Raw genomic sequence first — 11,506 nt, 5'->3', positions numbered from 1 at the left:
CTGGAGTTTTTTTTTGTCATATTGTGCTATTCATGGGTTAGAGAAGGAATATTGCTTCAACAGTTATATTCTTCCTTGTGTCCCACAGTGTGGACAGGTAGAGGCTCTAAACTTACTTATAGAATCAGGAAGGTTATAACATAAGTGTCTAATCCAGCTCCATCTTATTCTGGCCTGGCTGTCGGCCATGGCTTGATGGTGACCTCTCTGTCTTGGGAAGAGAACGATCTAGCAGCAGGAGATCCGGTGTGTGTGTGTGTGTGTGTGTGTGTGTGTGTGTGTGTGTGTTTGAGAGAGAATGAGAGAGAGAGAGAGAGAGAGAGAGAGAGAGAGAGAGAGAGAGAGAGAGAGGGTACACTAGTGATATTTGTGTCTGCATGGTGCAGTGTTATCGTTGCCAGTTTGCTTCTGATTTCTGTTCTGTTTTGTCCATGTTTTGATTCATTTTTGTCTTTTTTTGTGTTTGTGTATTATGGTTTTATTATTGCTATTGCTATCTAACCTCTCACCTACCTTTGTGCACTGTTCTTAATGTCTATGTAGAGTGTATTGCAACACTTCTATGTAAATTTCACTTTAAATTAATTTGAATTGATTGGATTTTATTGACAAGTATTGTTCTTTTTCATGTCTCGAGTTTCAAGTAATACCATACTTCTGTCTGCACAGACACACAGAGACAATAACACTAATGGTATTTCTTTTAAACAATCAAAGTTCCCAAAATCCTGGACTAAAAGACAAAGACTTCTGGAAAATACCAGCCATGAAGACAGACTTGCTCCATCAGGAGTTTATTGTGTTTAGAATTCATGTACATGCAATTAGTTCATTGTTCATGTGCTTCAATATAATCCTATACATGCCATAAATATCTCGTACTTATAAGACCAACAGTTTAACGACCAGCAGTTGGAGGGCCTGCTCTATCCCAGGGTTCCCAGCGGCGGTGATGTTCACTTCCTAAACTGAGGGATGGGGGAGGGGATCTTGATGTCCTGTCCCCTCTCCAGCCTCTTCTCACATTCAATTAGGTAGTTTACGCCATCAACCACTAACTGGACCAGCTCAACCTGTGGATGCACGGTAAACAGCATCAAAATCACATCATCACCGGCACAAAGTTGTTACAAAGTTGGGTTACACTTGAATCCATATCAATACAAATCATCCATCACAACAACGATGTTTCTCCACCATGTGCCATTGAGGCCCAAGAGGATGAAGGCTTTCATTCCAACCATTCACCACTCCACCAGCTGATTTCTCTGATCATCTTCTTTTATTTGGTTGAAGGTGTGTAAATCACTGCTGTGTTTGTTTGGAATGAAAACCTGCAGACTCTCGCTCCTCGAGGGCAGATGATTGAGAACCAGTTTGTCTGATGCCAAACAGTTATAAACTTGTATCTCCAACTTTGGTAATTTTAATGTTTTAACTTAGATTGAAGCATTACTTGGCCCTCTATGGGTTGAGAAAGTACCATAAGGGGTGGGGTTTGAAACCTTTTCAAACCCCATTGGATAAACTTAAAAATGCATGGCGGTCAAGCTAAAAACAAGGCTGTTTTTCTTAGTTCCTGAAAAATGTACATGTTGGAGATGCAACAAGCAATGAGATGTGATGCCCCTGTCTCCGACCCCTGCTGGCTTCTGTCCGTCAGTAGCAAGGACTATCGCCACCCCCCTTCTCCTCCCTCCTTCCCCTCCCGCCTTCCACTCCCCCTTCCCCTCCCCCTTCCACTCCCCCTCCCCCTCCCCCTCCCTCCAACTCCAGGGGGGAGCTCTCGCTGGCATCCGATTGGCTATAATTGCCCTTCGTACGCATCAGAGTTCAGCCCTGCAGGTGACAGCTACGTGTTCAACTCAGAATTAGGAACAGCAGGGGGCGAGTTTATTCACAGCCCAGACCTGTTGGATGTCTGTTCTTCCTGTGTGTGTGTGTGTGTCTCTCTCTCTCTTTACCTTCTGCTCGCTCCCGTTCGTGATCTCGCTTTTGCTTGCTTTAATTTATACCTCCCCTCCCTTCATTCTTATATGTTTACCTCTGACTTGCCCAGGCGGTCATTGTTAGAGATGTCGAAGGTGTCTCCAGTGGCAGCCGTGTCGACGCCTCCTGTGCCTCTCTTCTGTAGCCTCAGGTTGTCGAGGATCTTAGGGAAGCGGGGGTCCTAGGTGTAAACATCACACACACACACACACACATTCACTCAGGATAATAATACAGGGTGTTTGTGTGTGTGTGTGTGTGTGTGTGTGTGTGCACTCCTCTGCATGTTTGAGTTGCATTTCCAGTGTCTTTTCTGCATTACCCTGCTGAGGAAGGGCAGGCGGACATGCACACCGGCCCTGAGTCCAGTGCCCAGGTTAGAGGGGCAAGTGAGAATGTAGCCCAGACGCTCGTTCCACATGAACTCCCAGCCTCGCTCCTGGATTAGATGCTCCACCTGGAGGTCACAAGTGAAGACTATTTGAGTTTAAAAGTTTTGCAGCACAATTTGTCAACAAGGTACTCTCTAGACAAGAAGTTAACTTTTTGTTCTTTTTAGTGGATAAGTAATGGCACTCAAATACACACAAACACACACACACACACACACACACACACACACACACACACACACACACAGACTCTGGCTCTGTTTCTTGCAGTTTGTGATGTATTTGTTCCATCTCTTCTTTTCATTGCCCTTGTTTTTATCTGTTTTTGTGTCCTTCATTTTCTGTGAAGCACTTTGCGACACTCTAAACACTAAAAATAAACTTGAATTGAGTGGTCTTGCTTTCCCATGGGGACAATCTGAGACTAAGGTTGTTTTAGAAGATCCAGACTGTGGTATAGTGGCATAAGGTGACATGCAGACACGCATACCTGTTTCAGACCTCTGCAGAACCTTTCAAACACTCTCTTCATGTTTCCTCCCTTCTCCATGGATATGACCCTCGTGTGGTCCTCCTCATTCACCCAGATCAGGAAGTTCTTGTCGTTGTTGTGCCTGAGACAATTAAGACAGAATGAGGACTGACCTCGAGTTTGTCTCTAGTTCAGCCACACACAGGCTAATCCTACGTTCTTGCATGTTGACAACAATGGTCAAAGCTGGAATTTGATGTCCATGTTAGTATCTGCATAATTAACTGTGACATACAAATGAGCTGATTGATGATGATTTCATCCAGTATGAGAAAAACACACAGCAAGGCTCATACAGCATACCAAATGCCTCTGGCGTCGGGCCAGTCGCGGGCCATGAAGGCACAGGTGAGGAGGGGCGACACTGGCTTATCGAAAAGGAAATGATCCTGAAGTGGGAGTTATGGATGGGTGGAGGGAAAGGAAGAGGAGAAGCGTAAGGAAAGGACATGGTGGATTCACAGAGGACACAGGATGTTGATCAATAAGGGACCAGGTGTGAGAAAAAGTGTAAAGGAAAGATATTTGAGACATAAAACAGGAGAAAGGGGAATCTTCAGGATTTGTTTGGGTATGGTGGAGCTGCGAGAGAGTAGATCAACAAGTCTCAGGATACTAGTTGATTTATTAAGCACTAAATGCATAAAAAAAAATGACAAAATGGAATTACAGGGTATGGTAAAAATAAGGGAAACACCAGCATATAGACTTCCAGCAGTGACAGTGTCTCTCTGATGCTGTTTGGAGGCATTTTAAAGACACAATGGTGAAAAGCCAGAGTCTGTTCTTACATAATTCTACATAACTAATGTAACGATTCTGACTGATCATATTGGCCCTCCAACTTTATTGTGCTTAATGTTGTCTTGTACACTATTCCCGGATGCCTCATAGATTCTGTATGAAGATCATAACTGGGTATAGAGAAATCATTGGCTATCAGGTCATGGATTCTCACCCTGGAAAACATTGATACATTGCTGTAAATACATTATGTGTTGAAGATGATCATGAAGAATAGTTATCCCAGTAATTAGTTTATTCTTATTCCTATTAAACCTGAAAAAAAAATCCAACTGTCCCCAGCACAGACCAGCCACCATGGTGGTGATTGTGGTTGTGGAGCTGGTTGGGGGACGGTTGCTGTTTCCTATTTTGACCAAACCCTTTACATATTGCATGTATGAGAGCAAACACTGTTCTTCAAGAATAAATAGCTATGTTTCTGGGAGTTCTAGACAAACTATGCAGGGACTAAGGATTTCATTTACAGGGTTTACTATCAAAGCAAAACTATTTCTTGTACCTAGTTTCTCCTAGCCTTACCAGATCCCACGGGCATCGGGCCAGTCTCTGGCCATCCCAGATGCCGTGAGCAGAGGTGACACAGGTTTATCAAACAGGAAGTGCTCCTGATTGGCCGGTAAAGGGACAGAGGAACCCGGAGATATTAGAGGGCAAAGGTCATTACAGTATACCAAAGTATAGAAACCAACCTTGTCTTTGAGTGTGTGTGTGTGTGTGTGTGTGTGTGTGTGTGTGTGTGCCCGCTCACATCAATAAGCTGCTGCTGCTCTCTGTCTGACATCTCTCCCAGACTGTAGTAGCGGCCAGCCAGGTCTCCTTTCAGGCCAGCCAGAGCGGTCACAACCACACGCTCCACCTCGCGGCGCTCGGAGCGTGTGCAGGCAGGGGGAAGACTCAGCCCACGGATGCTGCGGCCGGTACGGACACGAGATGACAACACATAGCGCTCATCAAACATTCCTGATGTAATCTGAGAAAGGGAGGAGGGAGAAACCCAATGAAAATTCAGTGTGATTAGACACCTAGGAGTTAGAAAATGATGAAGATGGAATCAAATTAATGGATGGATGGATAAGGTAGAGAGAATAAAGAGAAGAGTAGAAACTGCAAGTCTAACCTTGGAGGCATCCAGGTCAGTGGGATGCTTCATTGTGCGAGGGTCGTAGCCGTTATGTCTATCCTTGATAACGGGGTCAAAGATCTCTGCAAACACCTGATGGAAGGACAGCAGCACCGTCAAACACTGTGCAGTTTGACCTAAGACCACCAACTCACTAAAACACTGGTACTGACCTCGTAGCTCTCCTCATCTCCGGCTACCATGCCCACGGTCTTGATGAAGGGGTGTCCGGGATTGTCCACCCCGGTCTGGATGCTCTGGTCCAGGGTCCAGTTGTTGGGGGTCGTCTTGTCCCTCAGGCGGGCGTATATGGTCGGGGTCAGGGCTGCTGCCATGCAGTTGTTGTGTTTCCTCAGGTCGGGGAAATCAGCACTGCAGAAAGATATCAGCAACTAACTCAGTGTATAATCACAAACTCCCTCAAAGTTTTCCTTTCATTATTAGTATTTAATAGTCCAATTTGTACCCTGCTAATAATCGTATGCCTCCTAGAGGATAATTTTGACAAAAATTGTTTGAATTGTTGGTGTTTCGGTAAATACCTGCAAATGTTGATATACATACAGTATTTATTTATTCTGCTTTTTGCTCATTAAATATTTGATTTAGCAGACATGCTAGCATCAGTTGATACTAGCCAAGCAGCTTAACAGTTGCAGTGGCAAGTCTCTGGTGACAGTGACATTGTCTTATTGGAGGTCAGCAGTTAGCAAAGCACCACATTCGTGTAGATAGATAGATAGATAGATAGATAGATATTGGCCCTTAGCACCACCACCCGACCAAGTTGATCATCTGCCTTAATCTCTTCCATGGAGAATAGGCTACAGTAATGTTAGGCTACTTAGCTTGCTAGCTAACATTCACAACTGAACCGCTAGCAAACACGGGTATAGACAAGTGAATTGCCTCACACATGACTGAATAACCTGAACTGGGCTGACACTGTGGTAACATACTGACTAATATTGTTGAATTATGCTGTAAAATATTTGGTAGTACTGTCACTCATGAGGTTCACACTGTTGTACTGGTCAGCAACACAAATGTGTACATGCTAATGCTCTGATTTGACAGCAGCTCTCTGGGCTGCTCGCTTGTCTGAATGCTCTTCTTTGACAGCGTTGTTGTTCTCTGCTGTAAAACAAATTGCTCCTAGGGGATATTAAACATTTGCTCTACTCATGGGCACCGAATAGGGGCAAAATGTTTGGAAGATTCCAAGGGCCTCAAAGATGCCATGATTTATAGATTTTACTGTTTGATAAATGTTTGCTGAAATAATACTTCTGTTGTTTTGACAGCTGTTCTTAATATAAATAGCCATTTATACAATCTTCAGTGACATTCACAGCTTCTAACACCCACTGAGTTATGTGAAAAAATGTATTAGCACAGTGTCACGTCTTTTCCACGGGAGAAGCAGCTCTGTCACATCAGGAACAGAAAATCACAGAGCAGACTAGTCTAGTTTTCAGAAGAGAAAAGAAAATGGAATGGAATGCTTTCATGTACAATAGCCTATGCTACATCTATTCATAGTTTACAAAGAGGCAGCATCTATTAAGCTTTAGCAGTATTCCTACACACACACACACACACACACACATGCACACACACACACACTCACTCACCGAGCCTGTGCTCCTTGAGTTGCAATTGAACCTATTTCAATGTCTCATCTCTGCTCTTAATATCTGTACAATTATCTGACATTAAATTAACAAAACACTATTAGCCAACCAGCTAAAGTTATATTAAAGCTAAGAGGCACACACACACACACACACACACATACCTGGGTGGGTAGGCCCTCTTCCTCTCAGCAGCAGCGGTGCTGTCAGTGAGGAGGTATCCTGACGCCAGTGTGCCGGCTCCTAGGCTGGCCAGTATTACCGCCGTGTTACGGCCGGACATCATACGGGTGAATGAGGTCGCCATGGTTACGTGGCCTGGGGTATTACCTAATGAGAGGTCAGAGGGGAAAGGTCACTCTCCAGCAGCTGCAAAGAGTCTGGTCACTGCTGTCTGCCAATCAAGTACACCTTTGGATCAGTTTATATCCTGAGGGAAATGAAATGAGTTTGCTTCTGGGTACCAAAGTGTAGAGTCCCACTGCTGAGCATGGCAGTTGGTTATAGTCTAATTAGGGTGCTCTAAATGTCAAGGTGGTCATTTATGTTTATGTGCGCCACAATGTAGCATAGAGGTATCGGCTCTGCCACCTCTGAACTTTACTGCAGCATATTTCCACCCTGCCTGAATGCCAGGGCAGAGGGCGGAGGAGGCTGATAACAGGGCCTCAGATTATCAGGCTAGTCTGCTCACAGAGGGAGAGGAGAGCAGACTGGCAAGTAACAGGAGTTTAAGTAACAGGATTTGTTTTGATCAGAGAAGAGTATTTGTTATAATTCAGCACTGTTATGTATGCTCTTCAGAAATCTCATAATGGTGAGATGATAGCTTTGGCTGAGTAAGTGCATCTACACTACGGTCAAAAGTTTGGACATACCCGATTGAATGTTCTTTTTTTCATTCTCTTAAAGCCATTTTGATCTAAAGGCTTACGCTTAAATGCTTGAAATTTCTTTCTTAGACAAATATAAATAGGTGAATGTCTTTCCAAAGCCTTTACTTTGGCTACTTTAAAGAATCTAAAATATAAGATAGTTTTGATTTGGTCACTGCATATTCCATTTGTGTTATTTCATAGTTTTGATGTCTTTACTATTATTCTAAAATGTGAAAAATACTAAAAATAAAGAAAAATGTGTGTGTCCAAACTTTTGACTGGTATTGTATATGCAGCATATACTGTATATATATATATATATATATTTTTTTTATTTAACCTTTAATTTACCAGGAAGTGACACTGAGAACCAATTTCTCTTTTACAAGGGAGACTTGGCCAAGATGCAGCACTGATAATAAACAACAAAAACATTTAAACACATACAGTACACAGGAAGAACATGAACACAGTGAGGTGATAGTTGCCACAGCACCTCTTTTTTTTTTTTTAGATAAAAGTGCTAAACAGATGCTTGGGGGAAGTGCTGGTGTGGCTCTTGTTGCTAAGCGACTACTTGAAAACCTGTTTGAAGCGCAACACTGTTTTGTGAACAGTTAAAATATTTTTTACTTCTTAGTTGGTGCTCTTTGCCCTGAGCACTAAAAACATGCTCTCACTGTCTTGAACATGAAACTGTGTTCTTTCCACTGAAAATATCCCGAAAAGGAAGCTTGTGAAGAACAGTTCCTAGTGGACACAAAACCTTTAGAAGAGTGTCAGAACATTGTGTGTTACACTGAGTTTATACATATTAGGAGCACCTGCTTTTCTGTGCAATAGACTGACCAAATTCACATATTGAATTATTTTCAGTACTGAAAGAGAGATGCAGATGAAGGGGAGGAAACAGGTAGAAGAAGGATTTTAAGCCTTGAAGTAATTGATATGGATTGTGTAAAAGGGAAGTGCAACTCAGTAAAAGGAAGGTGCTGCTAATATTGCTATATAATAATATTTTTCAGTTCAATATTCCTCTTAAGTGGAATCTACATAAAGATTCCCATAAAGATGCATGAACACACACCACCACAAGTACGCTCTCAGACAAAATCTCACACTGCTAATTGCATTATGCCTAGGGTATAAAATGCTTAAGTAACAGATACGCCTGCGGTCTGAGTGATGAGATTATTCTGGAAGCTGGTGGAAGCAGACAGAAGCCCTCTGATTGGTCATCCCAGAAAAGCCTGCAGGTCAGGTGATCAGATGATTTGTGATTGGATATCAGAGACACACACCACTGTACTAGTATAAAATGTCGCCGCCTCCTTCCGACTCGTGCCATTTCGATGATGTCAATCAAATATCACAGCTGTCAATCATATCAAGCCAGTGAGGACAATTTCCACTTGGCAAATTTACATGTCTCACGATGATTTTGGGATCAAGGGTACAGTGTGAAAATAGATGGAGCCTGACAGTGTCACACACTGCTGAGACAATGCAATACAAATAAATATAAGATCACTCCAATACCCATAATAGAGCTAACTCTCTGTCTGTCTATTGCTAAGGGTCGTCCGAACAAAGCAAAGTCACCTTTCACATGCATACATGTGCCGCCCCACACACACACACACACATACAGATATATATAAATAGTAGCAGTGGGTGAGGTTAAGCTTTAGTGCCAGCTTATAGCGTTGGCATCAGCCCCGGACAGCGCATGATCCTTTCTGACATTCTGGGACGGTCAGCTGACTTTACAGAAGACAGGAAGAGGGAAAGAGAGAGAGAGAGAGAGAGAGAGAGAGGGGGGGGGGGGGGGGGGCAAGTAAAAACCATTGACAGAGAGAGGAAGGGCATTAAGTTTGAGAGGAGTTAGAGGAAAGGATACGAGGGAGGATACAATATGGATGAGGAAAGAGGAAAGGGGAAGAAAGCACAAGTGCTGAGTGGAAAAAAAAGTGTGTGAGAGAAAGAGTTGGGGTGAAGGGGAGAGGGAGCAAGAAGAGACATGAGAGAGGGTGAAGTGTGGAGGAGAGAGAGAGGGGCAGTTTGAGAGGGTGAAGGGTCAAGTGGAGGACAGGGGGAGGGGTTAAAGCGTGGGAGAGGGGGGGCAGGAGGATTAGACTCTTCCCACACTTTGGGAACTGGTTTATAAATGGAGAGGGAAACTGGTGAGGAGAGAGTCATTCCTGAAATGGGGGGGGGGGGGGGGGGACGGATTACAAAATGTGTTTTGTTATGTTTTTAAATGAATGTACAATGTTAGATGAATGGCCAGTCTTAGGAGTAGGAGATACTACGGTGTGATAAAGGAAATAGCTGTTGACAGGTGGCTGTTCCCGGCTAATATCAGTCGGATTAAGAGGTACTAATGCATGAGGCTGTACAGTATATATGTTCCCCAAGGGCATGTAGAAAAATAGCTAATGGAAAGACAGGAATCACTTGGTGTGAACACACATGAACACACAAAACTGCTTAATCGTTAGTTCTATTTGTTTTGTACCGATGTATCCATGCAGATATTAGATATTATATTTCATTCACACTTTTGTTTGTATAAGCTTGTCCTCAGCCTTTGATATGTAAGAATCACTGTTTACTGTACAAATGTGATCTATCTTATTATATTTTTGCTCGTCTTTCATGTTGAGGCCCATGACAGTGGTCTTAATTTTTGCTTTTATTATATCCTGGTTTTAAACTTTGTGTATTTGTTTTGGATGTATATTGTGTTTTAGTGGACCCCAGGAAGAATAGCTGGCACCTTTGTGTACAGCTAATGGGATTCCTTATCAATAAACAATAAACAACAAAATTCTCCATTATAGATGTTCAGATTGAATTTCATATCAAACAGACAGGATAATTTTGGAATCAGTTACAAATTTCAAGATCTCCAAATCTTTCCAGAGTTGCCAAATCATAATCAACTCTTTATTTATACTCACACACTCTGTATAAAATAATTGTCTTTTCTTAGAAAACTGCGCTCAAGCCTTTCTTCAGAGGGAGGGAGATGCCCCTATACTTGGATCCATAATAAGAGCGATTAATGGTTAAAGGAAATCAGTCTATGCCAGTTTTGTGTCACCTCCAATGGAAACAGGCATGCATAAGAAGTGAAAAAGATGAAGAAAAGACCTGAGGTGGGTGGAAGAGGAGAATCTGTCACTCACCTGAGGTTAGTGTGAAGAGTGGAAGTGGTGAAAGGGCCGGTTAGGTTCCTGCAGCTCAGTCCAGGAAGGCTCGATCTGCAGAATGAGAGTGGAGTGAGGAACAGTGATGGGATGAGGGGAGAGAGAGAGAGAGAGAGAGAGAGAGAGAGAGAGAGAGAGAGAGAGAGAGAGAGGAGAGATGGGGGACATGTCCTGGGTTCTTGGCTCAGGATTAGCCTCTCACTGGGCAACAGACAGAAAATCCTCTTTCTACTGTCAGTCAGCATGTCTGTCTACCTCTTCACATGCGCACATAGACACACATGCATGTTCTCTCTCTCTCTCTCTCTCTCTCTCACACACACACACACACACACACACACACACAAACACACACTATAGGCTATTACCCTTTACTTTTCTGTGCTCTTCTTCATTATACAGCGATCAATAACCTTGAACTCTCCACTCTCTTGCTCACACTAATAAGATAACTGGGATGACACGTCTAGCCGTAGCTACAGATTCCTGACACCTGTGATAAATCATTTGGATTTTGCTCATTAGCTGCCACTCTGATCCAGAGCAACTTAAAGTGAGCGAGCAGGTACGGGTTCAGCGTGATGCTCAGTGACGCTTCAACAGGACATACTGGCTGGTGCAGGAATCAAACCTTTTTTGTTATGGGATGGTCTCTCTTACCATTAGGCCACCAACACTCTAGGATGTTTTAAATAGCATATAAATGAGATAAATGAGTGAATTACATACACATAGAAATGAGTGCACTACTGTACATGGATCTATAGCGTAGTCATATTTCCCTTGGTATATTGCATGGTCACCTTATCTGTCTACAGCTATCAGCCTGGTCAGAAAACTCACCTGTAATGCCAGGTATGTATTTATATAGTTTTGTATCACTTCTCCTTACAACTTAGTGTGTATTAGTTTCAGTACAACCATGTAGGGTGTGGAGAAGGG

At 43.0% G+C, this 11,506-nt stretch overlaps 1 protein-coding gene across 1 annotated transcript; it reads right to left on the bottom strand.

Annotated features, from left to right (window-relative positions):
• Positions 1-803: 803 nt before the first annotated feature.
• LOC139644422 (creatine kinase U-type, mitochondrial-like) lies at positions 804-10,560 on the bottom strand. The gene is made up of 10 exons (XM_071519771.1): positions 10,544-10,560; positions 6,639-6,804; positions 5,014-5,212; positions 4,838-4,933; positions 4,469-4,690; positions 4,240-4,325; positions 2,872-2,995; positions 2,312-2,446; positions 2,045-2,170; positions 804-1,073 (listed from the first exon to the last, which is right to left on the bottom strand). Exons 2-10 carry the CDS (start codon positions 6,779-6,781, stop codon positions 957-959), a joined length of 1,248 nt encoding a protein of 415 aa, XP_071375872.1. The 5' UTR covers positions 6,782-6,804; positions 10,544-10,560; the 3' UTR covers positions 804-956.
• Between the last annotated feature and the right edge of the window lie 946 nt (positions 10,561-11,506).

The sequence above is a fragment of the Centroberyx affinis genome, unplaced genomic scaffold, assembly GCF_046629955.1.
Source record: "Centroberyx affinis isolate AG114_WGS23_722 - 3 ecotype Tasmania unplaced genomic scaffold, CSIRO-AGI_Caff_v1 ptg000734l_1, whole genome shotgun sequence".
Taxonomy (NCBI): domain Eukaryota; kingdom Metazoa; phylum Chordata; class Actinopteri; order Beryciformes; family Berycidae; genus Centroberyx; species Centroberyx affinis.
This window is presented reverse-complemented; position numbering and strand designations above follow the sequence as displayed.